The following is an 18,518-nucleotide window of genomic DNA, read 5'->3' on the forward strand; positions in this document are numbered from 1 at the left end:
AAACATTTAAAAAACAAACAAACAAAACCCCAGGAAACTCAAAGCCAGAACTTTCATACTTTGAATTCAGGTTTCCTTCCCCAATCTACCTGCTACCATTTACTTTTCATAGTCCTCAAACGCCACATGAACTGTATTTAGGGCTTTTAGGTGCATTCATTGGGAGAGATGGGATGGAGTATGCTTACTTTGTCATACCCAGAACCACAACCCATTCAAATATTCTCTTAAAAAATTCCTTTTCCATTGAAATGAACTTATTTCTATTGCTTACAAACAATAACTCTGGTCTAATTGTATAATTTATCCAACAAATGCCTGTTTTCCTAACCAGACTAACAACTTCAAAGACAAGTTTGTAGTACTGGGCCCAGCACAGTGTTTATTTAATGAATGAATGAAAGAATCTCACTATGGTAATCAACAATTATTGAAAGAACATGGTTATTTTTATAATCTATTTGTCATTCTTAGGTGATTCATTAGTTATGAGACTAATCTGTTTTCTCAAATATTACAGGCAAAAAACAATAATCCGGGTAATGGCCATCCACTGGTGTACCCAGAGTCCTCCTTTAATGGGGAACTGATTCTTTATGCATCCAAAAAGTGGTTCTGGTGAGGATTTCCAGTCACACCTCCCTCCTTTCACCCCTATGACCTAAGCAAGCCTACCAGAAGCCTCCACTAGGATTTTTCAAATTCAAACAATGGAAAAAGAATCCCATTCTTTGTGTTGGTAGGAAGCTGGTCTTTAACAGGAAAGAACAAAGAATAGATGGACAGAGAAGCACAGAAAAGAGATTCTGATTTGATTTCATTTCCTGTCCTTCCCAGATTGGTTAAAAGAGTTAATATATCCTCTGTTTTGTCAAAGCTAGTTTGAGGTGAGTTTTTATTTGTCACCAAAAGAGTCGTAACAAACGCAATCTGAAAGCTTAGGCTTCTTTTGAGATTTCTTACCCTCCATAAGCCCTTTCTATAAGTTTGGGAAAATATGTATTTTCAAAACACAATATGTAAATCCATGTCATATAAGTTTGTAGCATCTCTTATGTTTGAATCCTGCACCGTGTCTTATCACTTTCCTGTTTCCATATTTATAGCAGTATGCTTTCTTTCTCTCATTTAAAAATTTCTCAATCCTTTTCACCACATTTTTTTTTAAGTAGGCTCCACACCCAACATAGGGTTTGAACTCATGACCTTGACATCAAGAGTTGCATGTTCTACTGACTAAGTCAGCCAGGTACCCCATTCTTACCACATTTCTGACAAGCACTTATTGACAAAAAAAATCTAAAATCTAGAATCTTGGGTCTTATTTTTGCCAGAATTTATTAAAATTATGATTTTTGTTGCCTACATAACAGTCAATATCTTAAGCTTGATTTTTTTCATGGAGATTCTTCAGAGTCCTCATAATTTGTTCTCTCTGTATAAATGTTATATATATTTTTGCTATCTTGTAAATAATTGTTAACAGAAACTCATTTCACTACAAAAAAAAAAAGGAAATGATATAGGGAGAGTGAGCAAGGAAGGAAGAAAATATCGAAATAAACTTCACATTTCAAAAAACCTTTTTTAGCCACAGAAATCTTTTTTTTTTTTTTTTTTTTTTTTTTTAGAAATCTTTTTTTTTTAAGTAATCTCTGTTGGGGAACCTGGGTGTCTCAGTTGGTTACGTGTCTGACTTCAGCTCAGGTCATGATCTCACGGTTCATGGGTTTGAGCCCCATGTCAGGCTCTGTACTGACAGCTCAGTGCCTGGAGCCTGCTTCAGATTCTGTGTCTCCCTCTCTCTCTGCCCCTCCCCAGCTTGGATGCTGTCTGTTTGTCTCTCTCTCTTTCCAAAAATAAATAAACATTTAAAAAAGTAATAAATAAAAAAAAAATCTCTGGGCCCAACATGGGGCTCAAACTCACAACCCCAGGATGAAGGGTCACATGCTCTACCAAATGAGTTGGCCAGCCTGCCCCTGCTGCAGAAATCTTAATCAAATAAGATATAATCCCATGCCCAAAGGGAAAAAAATTAACACTGATCTATTTGAAGAAGAAAGTGAGTATAGCTTCTCATCTGCAGTACCCTACCATAGTCAAAAGGGGCCTCTGAGAAACTGGTAGGGTCCTAGAGCCTGAATTCCTAGGGGAAAGAAGTCTCTCAATGTCTGGAAAATGTTTATTTACCAATAGAATCAAACACTCCAAATAGAGCATTTTGCTTTTCTCACTAAAGGAAGATAGGTATTCAAGAGAAAGGATACTTAGTCTAAGAATTCTTTAAGAGGGGCTCCTGGGTGGCTTGGTCTGTTAAGCATCTGACTTTGGCTTAGGTCATGATCTCAGGGTTCATGGGTTTGAGCCCTGCGCTGAGCTCTGTGCTGACAGCTCAGAGCCTAGAGTCTGCTTCAGATTCTGTCTCCCTCTCTCTGCCCCTCCCCCACTCATGCTATCTCTCAAAAAAAAAAAAAAATGTTTAAAAAATTAAAAACAAAAGAACTTTTAAAGAAATTCTGGCTCTTTCAACATAAAAATACTAGTGGTGACACTAAGTGATACATCTTCACTGTCACAGAAATAATAAAGTATATCTGTGCTTGAAAGTTAGGATTTCATGATATGTAAAGATGTTGCCTTGATAACTTAGTACCCAAAAATGAACAAGTTAATATCCTCAGTGACTTCAACTTATTTATTTACAAATTAATATAGCAGCCCTAATTTATCTCATGTATTTGCTAAGGTAAATGAGTAAATATAAAACTAACAAATAAGGGGTGCCTGAGTAGCTCAGTCGGTTAAGCATCTGACTTCAGCTCAGGTCATCTCACAGTTTGTGGGTTTGAGCTCTGCATGGGACTCTGCACTGACAGCTCAGAGCCTGCAGCCTGCTTCAGATTCTGTGTCTCCCTCTCTTTCTTCCCCTCCCCTGCTCCTGCTCTGTCTCTCTCTCTCTCTCAAAAATAAATAAACATTAAAAAAAAAAAACTTAAGTTAAGACTATATGTAAAATTTAGGGTCTATCTTAAAAAATACCAACATGTTGCGGGACCTGGCTGGCTCAGTTGGTGGAGCATGTGACTCAATCTCAGGATTGTGGGTTACAGCCCCATGTTGGGTATAGAGATTACTTAAAAATAAAATCTTTTTAAAAAATACCAACATTTCGGGGCGCCTGGGTGGCTTGATCGGTTAAGCATCCGACTTTGGCTCAGGTCATGATCTCACGGTCCGTGAGTTCGAGCCCCGCGTCAGGCTTTGTGCTGACAGCTCAGAGCCTGGAGCCTGTTTCCGATTCTGTGTCTCCCTCTCTCTCTGCCTTCCCCTGTTCATGCTCTGTCTCTCTCTGCCTCAAAAATAAATAAACGTTAAAAAAAAAATAAAAATAAAATAAAACCAACATTTCAAAGTGAGAAAATCAGCCTGAATAGCCTGCATCAGCTTTTTAAAGAATTCATGGGCTGTGCTCACTTCAGCAGTACATATACTAAAATTGAAATGATACAGAGATTAGCATGGTCCCTGAACAAGGATGACAGGCAAATTCGTGAAGCATTCCATATTAAAAAAAAAAAGAAGAAGAAAGAAAGAAAGAAAAAGGAAAAAAAAAATCATGTGCTACATTCTTGACCCTGAAACAACTTTTTTTTTAATTTAATTTATTTTTTAAATTTATACCCAAGTTAGCTAGTTAGCATATAGTGCCACAACGATTTCAGGAGTAGATTCCTTAATGGCCCTTACCCATTTAGCCCATCCCCTCCCCCACAACCCCTCCAGTAACCCTCTGTTTGTTCTCCATATTCAAGAGTCTCTTATGCTTTGTCCCCCACCCTGTTTTTATATTATTTTTGTTTCCCTTCCCTTATGTTCATCTGTTTTGTATCTTAAAGTCCTCATATGATTGAAGTCATATATTTATCTTTCTCTGACTAATTTCACTTAGCATAATACCCTCCAGTTCCATCCATATAGTTGTAAATGGCAAGATTTCATTCTTTTTGATTGCCAAGTAATACCCTATTTTGTGTGTGTGTGTGTGTGTGTGTGTGTGTGCATCTTCTTTATCCATTCATCCATCGATGGATATTTGGGCTCTTTCCATATTTTGGCTATTGTCGATAGTGCTGCTATAAACATTGGGGTGCATGTGTCCCTTCGAAACAGCATACCTGGGGCGCCTGGGTGGCGCAGTCGGTTAAGCGCCCGACTTCAGCCAGGTCACGATCTCGCGGTCCGTGAGTTCGAGCCCCGCATCGGGCTCTGGGCTGATGGCTCAGAGCCTGGAGCTTGTTTCCGATTCTGTGTCTCCCTCTCTCTCTGCCCCTCCCCCGTTCATGCTCTGTCTCTCTCTGTCCCAAAAATAAATAAATGTTGAAAAAAAAAATTTAAAAAAATAAATAAATAAAAAAGAAAAAAAAAGAAAAAAAAAAAAAAAGAAACGGCATAACTGTATCCCTTGGATAAATACCTAGTAGTGCAATTGCTGGGTCGTAGAGTAGTTCTAGTTTTAATTTTTTTTTTTTTTAATTTTTTTTCAACGTTTTTTATTTATTTTTGGGACAGAGAGAAACAGAGCATGAACGGGGGAGGGGCAGAGAGAGAGGGAGACACAGCATCGGAAACAGGCTCCAGGCTCTGAGCCATCAGCCCAGAGCCCGACGCGGGGCTCGAACTCACGGACCGCGAGATCGTGACCTGGCTGAAGCCGGACGCTTAACCGACTGCGCCACCCAGGCGCCCCTAATTTTTTGAGGAACCTCCATACTGTTTTCCAGAGTAGCTGCACCGGTTTGCATTCCCATCAGCAGTGCAAAAGAGATTCTCTTTCTCCGCATCCTTGCCAACATCTGTTGTTGCCTGAGTTGTTAATGTTAGCCATTCTGACAGGTGTGAGGTGGTATCTCATTGTGGTTTTGATTTGTATTTCCCTGATGATGAATGATGTGGAGCATTTTTTCATGTGTCGGTTGGCCATCTGGATGTCTTCTTTGGAGAAGTGTCTATTCATGTCTTTTGCCCATTTCTTCACTGGATTATTTGTTTTTTGGGTGTTCAATTTGAGAAGTTCTTTATAGATTTTGGATATTAACCCTTTCTGATACATCATTTGTAAATATCTTCTTCCATTCTGTAGGTTGCCTTTTAGTTTTGCTGATTGTTTCCTTTGCTGTGCAGAAGCTTTTTATTTTGATGAGGTCCCAGTAGTTCATTTGTGCTTTTGTTTCCCTTGCTTCCGGAGAAGTGTTAAGTAAGAAGTTGCTGCGGCCAACGTCAAAGAGATTTTGCCTGTTTTCTCCTCAAGGATTTTGATGGCTTCCTTCTCCTCAAGGATTTTGATGGCTTCCTGTCTTACATTTAGGTCTTTCATCCATTTTCAGTTTATTTTTATGTATGGTTAAGAAAGTGGTCCAGGTTCATTTTTCTGCATGACACTGTCCAGTTTTCCCAGCACCAGTTGCTGAAGAGACTGTTTTTATTCCATTGGATATTCTTTCCTCTTTGTCAAAGATTAGTTAGCCATATGTTTGTGGGTCCATTTCTGGGTTTTCTATTCTGTTCCATTGATCTGAGTGTCTGTTTTTGTGCCAAAAACAACTTTTTAAATGTTTTTTTTTAACATTTATTTATTTTTGAGACAGAGAGAGAGAGAGAGCATGAACAGGGGAGGGTCAGAGAGAGAGGGAGACACAGAATCCGAAGCAAGCTCCAGGCTCTGAGCTGTCAGCACAGAGCCCGACGTGGGGCTCGAGCCCACAGACAGTGAGATCATGACCTGAGCTGAAGTCGGACGCTTAACTGATTGAGCCACCCAGGCGCCCCCAAAAACAACTTTTTAAAAAAAAATATTTTTTAATGTTTATTTATTTTTGAGAGTGAGTGAGACAGACTGCAAGCGAGGGTAGGGGCAGAGAGAGAGGGAGACACAAAATCTGAAGTTGGCTCTGAGCTGTCAGCAGAACCTGACATGGGGCTTGAAGTCACAAACCACAAGATCATGATGTGAGCAGAAGCTGGATGCTGAACTGACTGAGCCACCCAGGCACCCCTTAATACATTTTTTTTGTTTATTTATTTATTTTGAGAGAGAGAGAGAGAGAGAGAGAGAGAGAGAGAGAACAAGCAGAGGAGGGGCAGAGAGAAGGAAAGACAGAATCCCAAGCAGGCTCCATGCCATCAGCCACAGAGCCTGATGCAGGACTCAAACTCACCAACAGTGAGATCGTGGTCTGAGCTAAAATCAAGAGTCAGATGCTTAACTGACTACACCACCCAGGTGCCCAACCATAAAACAACTTTTATCTGATTTCCCAACTGTGATGATCTGAAAAGATAAAAGGGCAGAATTTTAGGCAGAATAAACATCATTACTTGAATATTGTATTTCTCTAAGAAGTCCTTTTCAGGGGGGCCAGAACTGTGGCAGCCATATTCAAATCTGCCATAAGTCACATTGACAACTAAGCAAATAAAGAGTAATTATTAGCTGAGCTATAAAGGCAAGAGTGCTAATATGCTAAAATAGAATTACTTGACTGTTAATATTCCATTTTCTGTTTCCTTCAGAAAAGATGAGCTGTCACATCCACTTGAAAGGTTTGCATACCTGTCACATTTGTCTTTTGCCCTTTTCTTTTTCTCCTCAAATTGTTCCAAGAGGCCCTTTGATTTTCCAACTGACAAAGGAAGAGGAAATAAGCCTCTATCATTTGTATTTCCCCCAAATAGCTGGGGTTTTGTCTGGTATTTTGTGAAAATACTTGGTTCACTCTGTTAAATGAAAAAAAAATCATAGCATTTCATACATGCAAATATTTATAGCATTCACTATTTTCTACATAATATAGTCACATTTAAGTGTAAACAATAACATTAAAAAACAACATGGCATGTAGTATTTCCTTTTTATTCCATATTCATCAGAAAATCATATTAAAGAAACTCTTTTTATTAATAAGGTTCATGCCTTACCAGCACAGAGATATTTAAAATATCAGCTAATTGGAGTGCCTGGCTGGCTCGGTCAGTAGAGCATGTGACTCTTACTCTCGGGGTCATGAATTCAAGCCCAATGTCAGGTGTGGAGCCTACTTTAAAAAAAAAATAAAAATAAAATATCAGCTAAGATGGCTTAAAATCAGTTGCACAGGGGTGCCTGGGTGGCTCAGTCGGTTAAGCATCCAGCTCTTGATTTCGGCTCAGGTGATGATCTCACAGTTTGTGAGTCTGAGCCCCACGTCAGGCTCTGTGCTGATAGTGTGGAGCCTGCTTGGGATTCTCTCTCTCCCTCCCTCCCTTTCTCTGCCCATCTTCCGCTTGCTCTCTCTTTCTCTCTCTCTCTCTCTCACACAAAATAAACTTTGAATAACTTAAAAAAAAATCAGTTGCACAAATTTGAAGGCAATAACTGAATTATTTATGCTGTCTCTGAGATATGTTAAAGTTTTCACATTAATAGGTTTAACTCAATTACTGTTGAACTAAACATAATAAATTTCACATGGACTGGACAGTAGGCATGCTGGCATATGGTGAGCCATTTCCTGCATTTGAGGCAACACTTACTCTGAAACATTCAGGGAGTACATATACTCCTTCATATCACTGGGTACCAATTTTTGTATCGAAATACTTATCTGAGAGCATACTCTACTGTCTTAAAGCACTGACTTAATCTTATCCATGGAGTGTCTGTTTGATGCAGGTTAAATCTGTATATAAAGTTAAATCTAGTTTTAAACCAAAATAAATAAATATGTAAAAATATTTCTGACCCACTAAAGAAGACAGGCTGGGCTCAGAAAATCGAGGACTCACGAGACTCTATTCTTGATTCTGGCCCATATTCACTAACCAAGTCCTCAGAATCCTCATGTCCTTCTTCAAGGAAATAATGTAGCATAGTAGACTAAAATCCACAAAGCATCTAAAGTTTCTTAGGAAAAAACGTCCATATAAAATAAAATTTATGTTACTTTATTCCTATTTTTCTAAAGCTCTTCTTTCTTATGAAATTTTCACAAACAATAGTATGTCTTAGAAAATGTCATGCAGGGGCACCTGGGTGGCTTAGTTGGTTAAGCATCTGACTTCGGCTCAGGTCAAGATCTCATAGTTTGTGAATTCGAGGCCCACATCGGGCTCCGTGCTGACAGCTCAGAGCCTGCAGCTTGCTTCAGATTGTGTGTCTCTGTCTCTTTCAGTCCCTACCCCACCCACCCCTGTCTGTGTGTGTGTCTCTCTCTCAAAAAATAAATAAGCATTAAAAAAAATTTTTTTTTTTAATATCATATGGCTCCCTCTAAGAGGATCAAGGTACTGGCAATATTCTATATTGCTTTAGTAATAGAAGAAACTGCAAATTAATATTTTTTTCCATTTCAGACTACCAAATCTGATCCCAAGACTACCGGAGTACTGAATTACCAAACAAGCACAAATCCATTTAGGAGAGTAATCCTTAGAGATGTATAAATCTAAAAAACAATCCAACAGAATAAGTCTTTATAGCTTATCTCCATAATGACTATGAAATGCATGCAGAGCAACTGTGGAAATGAGACTCACGTCCAGAGAATTCTGTTGTGACTGTTTTGGGTGTCTCAAGTAGACAACAGAGTCCAAGGGTGCTGACAGCGTCTCTGAACTTTCTGGACAGAACTGTGATCCAAAGAGGAACTGGGAATCACTGAGACTGGAGTGATCAGTCTGATTATTATTCCAGCTAGAGGAATTAGTGGTCCTGAAATTAAGCAAGAAAAGAAAAGTATAGCAAGTAGACAAACATCCTGAACAAATGAAATCATAATTCACAACTATTCATTTCAGAATATCCTGGGCAGAGTACTAGTTTGTTCTGATCTAATCCCCTGCACACTGCCAGTACTACCCACAAAGAAACACAAAGAAATTCTGAATGTCAGACATTTTGATTATAGCAACTTAAGAACAATCCGATGGAAATTCAAACATTAAGGACTGACACTATTACTTGTGGTACAAGAGCACTGTGGGCTATGACACCATTTTGGAGATCAAAGTTCCTGAAATCTTTAGGGATTAAAAGAACATTATCTTTCAAAAAGTTGAATCTATTGGGGCGCCTGGGTGACTCAGTCAGTTAAGTATTGGATGCTTGATTTCACCTTGGGTTATGATCTCACAGTTTGTGAGTTCAAGCCCCATGTTGGGCTCCGTGCTGATAGTGTCAGCCTGCTTGGGATATTCTCTCTCTCTCTCCCAAAATAAATAAATAATTAAACTTTAAATAAAGTTGAATTTGTTAATCACTAAGGGAATAAAGTAACTGATGCATTAGTCTGAAGTAATTTACATAGATTTACATATAGCCACATGGATAAGTCTCAAAAATGTAATTTTGAGCACAGAGAGTAAAAATTGAATGAACTCACGTATCATTTATATAACCTTTTAAATATACATCATAGCACACCAAACAAGTATGTAACTAAGTGTATAGAAGTGTACAGAACTCTCATTAACTCTCTTAGAGTATGCCTACAGGGAAGGAAGGGACCAGAATTAGAGGGAGAGTGGGAATCATAACAGAAAAAACACAGGACAACTTAGTTATGGACTGAATATTTGTGTCCAAATTACTATGTTGAAGTTCTAATTCCAAAGGTGATAGTATTTGGAAATGGGGTCTTTGGGCGGTAATTAGGGTTAGACATGGTCATAAGGGCAGGCCTTCATGATGAGATTAAGGTCCTTACAATAAGAGATGCCAGAGTTTGCCCTCTCTTTTAAAAAAAAATTTTTTTTTTAATGTTCATTTATTTTTGAGAGACAGAGACAGAGCACAAGCAGGGAAGGGGAAGCTAGAGGAGACACAGAATATGAAGAAGGCTCCAGGCTTCAAGCTGCCAGCAGAGCCTGACGTGGGGCTCGAACCCATGAACCGTGAGATCATCACCTGAGCCAAAGTTGGATGCTTAACTGACTGAGCCACCCAGGCACCCCTCTTTTTTTTTTTTTAATTTTATGTTTTTATTTATTTTTGAGACAGAGAGAGAGAGAGCATGAGCAGGGGAGAGGCAGAGAGAGGGGGAGACACAGAATCTGAAGCAGGCTCCAGGCTCTGAGCTGTCAGCACAGAGCCCAATGTGGGGCTCGAACTCGCAGAGTGTGAGATCATGACCTGAGCTGAAGTTGGACGCTTAACTGACTGAGCCACCCAGGCACCCCCTTTTTTTTTTAAAGTTTATATATTTATTCTTTGAGAGAGAGAAAGAGAGAGAGCAGGGGAAGAGCAGAGAGAATCCCAATCCCACTGACAGTGCAGAGCCCAATGCAGGGTGGAACCCACAAACTGTGAGATCATGACCTGAGCTGAAACCAAGAGTTGAATGCTTGACTAACTGAGCCACTCAGACACCTCTCTCTTTCTCCTTCATGTAAGGACACAGAGAGAAGACAGTTGTCTGGAAACCAGGAAGGGAGCCCTCATAAGAAATTATCTGCCTGGCATACGGTTCTAGGACTTCCAATCTCCAGAACTGGGGAAATAAATTTCTATTGTTGAAACCATCCAGTTTAGGGTACTTTGTTATGGCAGTCCATCAGACTAATAGGCCTCATCCAGACTGAAGAATATGATCAACTCAGACTTGTGCACAGGAGGATCCATTAAAAATTGTTTTTTTTTGTTTTTTTTTTTTAGTGGGAGGCATCTTCTTTATTTTTTTATTTTTTTTTGTTATATATGAAATTTATTGTCAAATTGGTTTCCATACAACACCCAGTGCTCATCCCAAAACGTGCCCTCCTCAGTACCCATCACCCACCCTCTCCTCCCTCCCACCCCCCATCAACCCGTAGTTTGTTCTCAGTAAAAATTGTTTTTGAGGGGCGCCTGGGTGGCGCAGTCGGTTAAGCGTCCGACTTCAGCCAGGTCACGATCTCGCGGTCCCTGAGTTCGAGCCCCGCGTCAGGCTCTGGGCTGATGGCTCGGAGCCTGGAGCCTGTTTCCGATTCTGTGTCTCCCTCTCTCTCTGCCCCTCCCCCGTTCATGCTCTGTCTCTCTCTGTCCCAAAAATAAATAAAAAACGTTGAAAAAAATTTTTTTAAAAATTGTTTTTGAAACAAGGTGGTATTCCCTTTCACACCTTTAGTGTCTTATTCTTGCTTGCTCTAAGTACTTCCAGCTGTGGACTTCCAACTTGCTTCCCATAGATATATACATTTAAACCTCACATATGGGGGTACCTGGGTGGCTCAGTCAATTGAATGGCCAACTCATGATCTTGGCTCAGATCATAATCCCACAGTTTGTAGAATCATGCCCCAAGTCCGGTTCTGTGCTGGCAGCCCAGAGCCTGCTTGGGATTCTCTCTCTCCCTCTCTCTCTCTGTCCCTACCCTGCTTGTGCACATTTGCATGAGCTCTCTCTCCTTGTCAAAGTAAATAAATAAACATTAAAAAAAAAGAAACATCTCAATAACAACTTGGGTTACTTAATGCTGTTGTGTAACCTAAAAAAACATGCTTTTTATTAAAATGCACAAACACAAATCATTCCTTTTAATAAAGCTAAATTAAAGTAATTACATAGCATATAAGTACATAATCCAAGCCAACATATACTAATGCAAGACAAAAAGAAACTCTAATAATTCAGCACAGGAAAGAGCAATTATTTTCACTCATAGAACCATTTTCTAAGATTAGCTAAGGTAATGGGCTGCACACATATATTATAATATGGGTTGCATAATCGTTGCTCAAAATAGCTTAAATAGCTCTCTAAGACTCCCCTCTTAGGTTAAAGAGAATAATTAGCTGTGCTGGATAAAAAAAAAAAACTGTGAGCTTCCAGAAACCACGTAGGATTTACATCTTAAAGCCAGGATCTGGAATTTAACAAAGATTTTCTCTGTATCAACTGAAAGCATTTTTTTTCTTTTTAAGAAATAAAAAGCACAATGCTCTAGGTTTTTGCTGAATTAATAACTGTCTTCAGGAAGGTATTAGAAAGAAAAGAAACTAATAATAAAAGCATACCAAAAGCAATTAAAAATCCCTTAAATATATACTAATTCTGGGGCACATCCACCAAGTTAGCAATGGCAAGTCCACTGCATGGCTGATGGACACCAATATAAGTACCTCAGTGGAGTAGTAGAAGGGGCAGTATTTCAGTGAGCCTTGTCAACAGCTGGAGTAGCTCTTAACTCCACAGTACCTACAAATGGTACCACACAAATGAATACGTATCTAAACATTGTCTTGATTTGATCCTTGCTGTTTCAATAGAAATCACTCCAACTGAGGTCAGTTTCTAGATTCTTAGGCCATTTCTAATTCTCACAGGCCTCATACTCCAGAGGCCTAGTTCTGGACACAGAGCCACTGCTCAATTAACACAAATAGCTAAATTGACATTGCTTTTATCATCAGAACATAGGCGGAGGGGCGCCTAGGTGGCTCAGTCGGTTAAGCATCCGACTCTGGATCTCAGCTCAGGTCTTGATCTCCGGGTTGTGAGTTCAAGCCCTGCACTGGGCTCCATGATGGGTGTGAAGCCTACTTTAAAAAAAAGAAAAGAAAAGAAAATAGGCAAAAGGAAAAAGACAAATATGGGAGAGTGTAGCAGTGAAGGGAAAAGAAGGGAAAAAAGCTGTATGAAGTCACCCTATTACTAATAAACTAATAGGAAAGGTAGCCTTTTTCAATGAAATCAATACAACTATAAGACCTTCATTAAATATCAGAGTATATAACTTACCCAGAACCTGAGGGAATACTGAGCATCTCTTTGATATTCCAGACATTAAAATTCATTTCTTATGGTTAGCCCTATTGAAAAGAGAGGAATATTAATTTAAAAGGTTAAGTATAACTTTCCCCCAAAGATGACTTTACTGGTGACTGTTATATATGGATGAAGACATTTCAGCAACTATATTCCCATTCAATTGGTGAAAATTCCCATTACCTATGTGTCAGAAACAGGTATTTTGGGGGCACCTGGCTGGGTCAGTCAGTGGAATGTGTGACTCTTGATCTCAGGATTGTGAGTTTGACCCCCCACACTGAGTGTAGAGATTACTTAAAAATAAAATCTTTAGGGGGTGCCTGGGTGGCTCAGTCGATTAAGCATCTGACTTCAGATCAAGTCATGATCTCTGTGTTCATGGTATCGGGCCCCGAGTCAGGCTTTGTGCTGACAGCTCAGAGTCTGGAGCCTGCTTCAGATCTGTCTCTCCCTGTCTCTCTCTGCCCCTCCCCCGCTCACACTCTGTCTCTATCAAAAATGAATAAACTTTATGGGGTGCCTGGATGGCTCAACTGGTTAAGCATCCAACTTCAGCTCAGGTCATGATCTCACAGTCTGTGGGTTCAAGCCCCACGTCAGGCTCTGTGCTGACAGCTCAGAGCCTGGAGCCTGCTTTAGATTCTGTGTCTCCTTCTCTCTCTGCCCCTTCCCTGCTCGTGCACTATCTCTCTCAATCAAAAATAAACATTAAAAAAATTTTTTTAATGAATAAACGTTAAAACATTAAAAAAAAATCTTTAGGGGCACCTGGGTGGCTCAGTTCGTTAAGCATCCAACTCCTGATTTCAGCTCAGGTCATGATCTCAGTTTGTGGGATTCAGCCCTGCATCAGGCTCTGCACTGACAGCAAGTAACCTGCTTCGGATTCTCTCTCCCCCTCTCCCTGCCTTTTTTTCTCTCTCTCAAAATAAAGAAACCTAAAAAAAAAAAAGTAGAGTTGGGATAACTGAATAACTACATGAAAAAAGATTAAGATTGGATCTAGTCCTTTCACCATACACTACAAAATATCCAAATGGATCAGAGATAATATAAAAATGAAATCATAAAAGAACCAGAGGGAAAGCTGATGCAACTTCAGCTCAGGTCATGATCTCACAGTCTGTGGGTTCAAGCCCTACGTCAGGCTCTGTGCTGACAACTCAGAGCCTAGAGCCTGCTTCAGATTCTGTGTCTCCCTCTTTCTCTGCCCCTCCCCTGCGCGCTTGCACACACTCTCTCTCTCTCAAAAATAAATAAACATTAAAAAATTTGTTAATCATAGAGACTGTTTTCTTTTGTATAAAGGTGGTAAAATGCAAGTATAATAATGTACTCTGTTACTGAGGCTGGAAGGAATGAGGCACTTTCAAGCACTTCTGCTGGGAAGGCCTCTGTGGAGGAGAATTTGGCACTATCTAGAACATTTAAAAATGTATTTACTGTTTAATCCAGCAATCCTACTTCTAAGGATTGGGATCTATGCCAATAATACTTTGACAGAAATAGAAAATTATATATACACATGTCTCTTCAATACAATACCATTTGTAATAGCAAGACCATAAACAACTCAATACCCATCAGTTGGTGAATAGTTGAACAAACTATGGTATATTCATACAATGGAGTTTTATGGAACTGTTAAAAGGAATATATATTCTTCTGTATATAAGATATACTTCAATATACTCTGGGAGTGACCTCCCAGAATATTGCTAAGCACAAAGAAAAAAAAAAAAAGGTAAGGTGAAGAATAGTGTATGTGGTATGCAATATTTCATCCAAAAATGTCAAGGGAACATGAATATAAATAAATATACACACATAGCAATGTGCTTATTTTTTTTAAGTAAGGAAAGAAGAAAAGCAAGGAGGAAGAGAGAGATAAGAAAAATAGATAAACTGAAAACCAACAAAAACGTTTACCTTGGAGGGCAGAGATAGGGTGGAGAGGCTAGAAATGAAAACTAGACTTCTCCAACTGTAGCAGTTTTTACAGTTTCAACTTTAGAATAAGTACATATAATCACATAGTTACAAAACAAAATTAAATAAAAAATGGGGAAAACCAAGCAATTCCTACAAAGGAGCAAAATGGAACATACAAGTTGGTTATTGAGCCCCACAAGAAGGGTCTATTTCCTGTGCCTCTAAATATGATAATTTGATACCACATCTCTAGTGAAGTGTAGCCTAAAGACAAAATGAACAGTAAAGGAATCTGTGTATTTGTTTTCAGTAATCATAGTTAGTAAAAAAAAAAAAAAAAAATATATATATATATATATACATATATATGTATCATATACATATATATAGACATACATGTAATATACATACATATATACATGTAGCATCTATCAGAATACAGCAAATCAATAATATATTAATGTAGTCATTGGGAATAAAAATTTTCAGTGTATGAGAAAAGAGATAGAAATACAAAATAAGGTTAAGCAAAAACCCTATAATCCTAGGTCTGAAATAAATAGAAAATTATTAGTAATTCTTGATGTACAATCTTAGCACCCAGCTTTTGGTCTTGAAATACCATTCACCACTAAAAGGAACCAGTTCTGGGGCAGAAAATGTACAACTTGAGTCTGGGATATCTAGTCCCAGAGAACAAGGAAGCTATCAAAGACTACCAGGGCCAAAGATTACTGGAGAGCTAGCTTAAAGGGCTCCCTCTGTTAAATTTATAGTTTTTAAAACCTTCATCAGTCATTTTGGAAGATACGCAACCACCTTATTATTTTGAAAGCTGGTAGGGTAGACAAAAGAATCGTTTCTCTTACCTTTCTAGGAAGATGCACTTCAAAGTAACCAACATATAGATGTGAGAATGTTCTTTATAGAAGTATTTCAGCTAATAAACACAGAATGAATGGTACAATTAGATTATTACCATTTTGGAGGTGCAATGAAAATAATGGATCTAGACAATGATCATAAATGGCTGTTTAAACCATGAGGTGAAAGGTAATAGGAAACTTTATAATGAATAGATCAGGCTGAAAACACCTAAATCCTTCAGTTGATCTTTTATTCACAAAGACAGAAACCAGCCCTAGTATGAGCCTCTTGATGAGGTTCAACAGGAGGTGCCAAGCATTACCAAAGAAGTAAGTATACTTGCCAAAAATATTGATCCCTAATCTAATTAACCTTCTAGATGTAAGGACCAGTATACAGAAAATACAGTGGTTAAATAGAACCAGTGGAATGGAATCAGCAAAATCCAGAGGGGTTAATTCTACAGTTTAAATGATCATATTCTTTTAAAGCATAAGAGGCAAGAAAAAAAAGAGATGTGGGAGACTATAAATTAGAAGAGATTTATGAGCCACACCAACCAAATACAATGTATTTGGATACTGAATTATAAGAAAGCAATTAAGAAAATTTAAACATTGACTAGCTACTTAATGATATCAATAAATTGTTACTTTAAGTGTGGTAATGATATTGTGGTTATGATAAAAACAGAGTCCTTATCTTTTATACATACATAAATTTTAAATTAATAAAATAATCTCCAAAACTTTTGTTTTGCTTTAAAATAACAGAGATGGATTAGGGGACCTGGAAAGGGGTACAGACTACCCCTGGGTTGATAATTGTTGAAGCTAGGTGATGGGTACATTGGCATTCATTCATCCAATGATTTCTACTTGACATGTTTGAAATTTTCCACACAAAAAATTGATGTATGAATTGGTAAATGCCTGTATTAGCTGACAACACCCAACATTGTTACCTCCAGCCCAGACCCCTCTCCTGAACTTCAGACTCCTATATTCAAGTGCTGGCCTGACATCTCTACTTGGGTGACTAATATGCACCACAAACCAACATGTCCAAAACTAAGATTGTCATTTTTTTCCCCAAAACATTCTCCACCTACAGTCGTCCTATTCCAGTTAACAGCAACTCCATCTTTCTAGTTGCTCAAGCCAAAATCTAAGAGTCCTCTTTGTCTCTCTTCTCACATCCAGTCTGTCAGCAGATACTATGATTCCTTCAAACAAATTCAGAATCTGTCCACTTTAAGTTCCTTCTTCTATAGGTTTACCAGATAAAATATAGGATGCTCAAATTTGAACTTCCCAAATTTTGCCCAGGACACACTTGTACTAAAAAAAATATTGTTTACCTGAAATTCAAATTTAACTTGGTGTCCTGTATTTTTATTTGCTAAATCTGACAACTTTAGATTCAGAGTTCCTCTAACCTTAAGTCAGATCATGTTATCCCTGCTCCTACCCTACTCCAATATAAGCCAGAATTCCCATGATTATCTCTGGTGTCTGCAATCTCCCCTTAGCCCTGCTTTTTTCCCATCTACACTCCATTCCACACTTCTTATGGGGCTTCTCACTGCTGCTTTCCCTTGCTGGGAACCAGCACCACAACCAGAACCACAACCAGCTTCAGGCCCCTTTCCCATACTGTTTTCTCCACTTGGATCACTCTTCCTTCAGATTATCAGCATAATAGGCCAAACCACATCCACCACCTCCAGGGGTTCTCTCAAATTATTCAAAACTGTAGCACCTCAATAATCAATGTTTCTTCTCTGCTTTTTCTCCAAAGCATACCATTATTCTAATACACTATATATTTTTAAATTTTACCTTGTTTTGTCTGTCTCAGCATGCACATCCAAGCCTACAAGAATGTAATGTTAAGCTCTTTGAGGATAGGAATTTTTGTGTTCGGTTCACTGCTATATCCTCAGACTCTAGAAATTGTGCCTGGCACATAATAGGTGCCCAGAAAATACTTACTGTTAAATCAGTTGTTGTTTTTTTTTTTTTTAAATGAGAACTAAATTAGGACAATAGAGCAAAACTTTCCAAGTATCCACAAATTTAAAAATACATATGATTTGGTTTTAATTATTACATTTCAAATCCCTAGATCTGCATAGACTTACTACATATTTAAAAAAAGAAGAAGAATTGAAGTAAATCTAGGATTCCTGACTCATGTTTACTTATTTCTTTGATAGTCTGAGCTTTTTTCTTCCATCAACACTTCAGAAATTCTTCCTTCTAGAGTCTTGATTTAGCATCTAGACAATTTTACATACATCACTACAAGACCATTATTACTACATCTAGATGTACATCCTTTATCATCTTCCATTTCTGTTTATGTTGAGAAAGGAGAATAATTTATGCAGTATGTGGCTTGGGGTTTAGAATAACTATGCTCCTGGTTCCAGACCAAACTTACTCCTAAGAGATTTCTTACATGTTGAGAAAATCCCATGGTTGCACCCTTGCCTATGTCTAAGGACCACATGGGGCTTGATGTGCTCAGCCTCAGGTTTATCTGTTCTCTATGCATTTACCTGTCACCATGCTACCTATTATAGGCTTTAAATTCCCAGAGGGCAGAAATCCCATCTGCCTATACCTATCCTTGTAGATGCTAGCACACTAGTAATGAAGTAGTAGTCATTCTTAGGTGGGACACTAGGTAAATGAAAACTGAAATGCACACATTACAAACTTCCAAGGGCAGGGTTCTCTCTCCCTCTCATCTCCCAATCCTATTAGAAGAAGCATAAAAGCAGAGGAAACGTTTAAGTGCACGCAAGGTATACAACTGTCTCCCTAGGAAGGGCGCTGGCAAGGAGTTAGGCAAGGGAGAAACATGTGTGCTGAAGAGAATGCCCTAAGGGGAAGTACACCACCGCCACCATCTGACCCCCGTCTTCAAC

General features: G+C 38.7%; 1 protein-coding gene and 1 non-coding gene across 2 annotated transcripts in view; one reads left to right on the forward strand and one right to left on the reverse strand.

Moving 5' to 3' along the window:
• The window catches only part of IHO1 (interactor of HORMAD1 1), a 34,412-nt gene extending 16,668 nt beyond the window's left edge, over positions 1-17,744 (reverse strand). Inside the window, exons 1-5 of the mRNA XM_025916535.2 lie at positions 17,425-17,744; positions 15,586-15,656; positions 12,755-12,825; positions 8,575-8,749; positions 6,614-6,777 (exon numbers count right to left, since the gene is read on the reverse strand). Coding sequence (XP_025772320.1) covers positions 6,614-6,777; positions 8,575-8,749; positions 12,755-12,810 — 395 coding nt within the window. The 5' untranslated portion in view covers positions 12,811-12,825; positions 15,586-15,656; positions 17,425-17,744. The remainder of the gene's footprint in view (positions 1-6,613; positions 6,778-8,574; positions 8,750-12,754; positions 12,826-15,585; positions 15,657-17,424) is intronic.
• On the forward strand, positions 3,470-3,573 carry LOC112853072 (U6 spliceosomal RNA). The gene has a single exon (XR_003222880.1). It is a non-coding gene; the product is annotated as a U6 spliceosomal RNA (small nuclear RNA).
• Positions 17,745-18,518: the final 774 nt, after the last annotated feature.

This window comes from Puma concolor, chromosome A2 (assembly GCF_028749965.1).
Source record: "Puma concolor isolate L17-30 chromosome A2, mPumCon1.1.hap2, whole genome shotgun sequence".
Taxonomy (NCBI): Eukaryota; Metazoa; Chordata; class Mammalia; order Carnivora; family Felidae; genus Puma; species Puma concolor.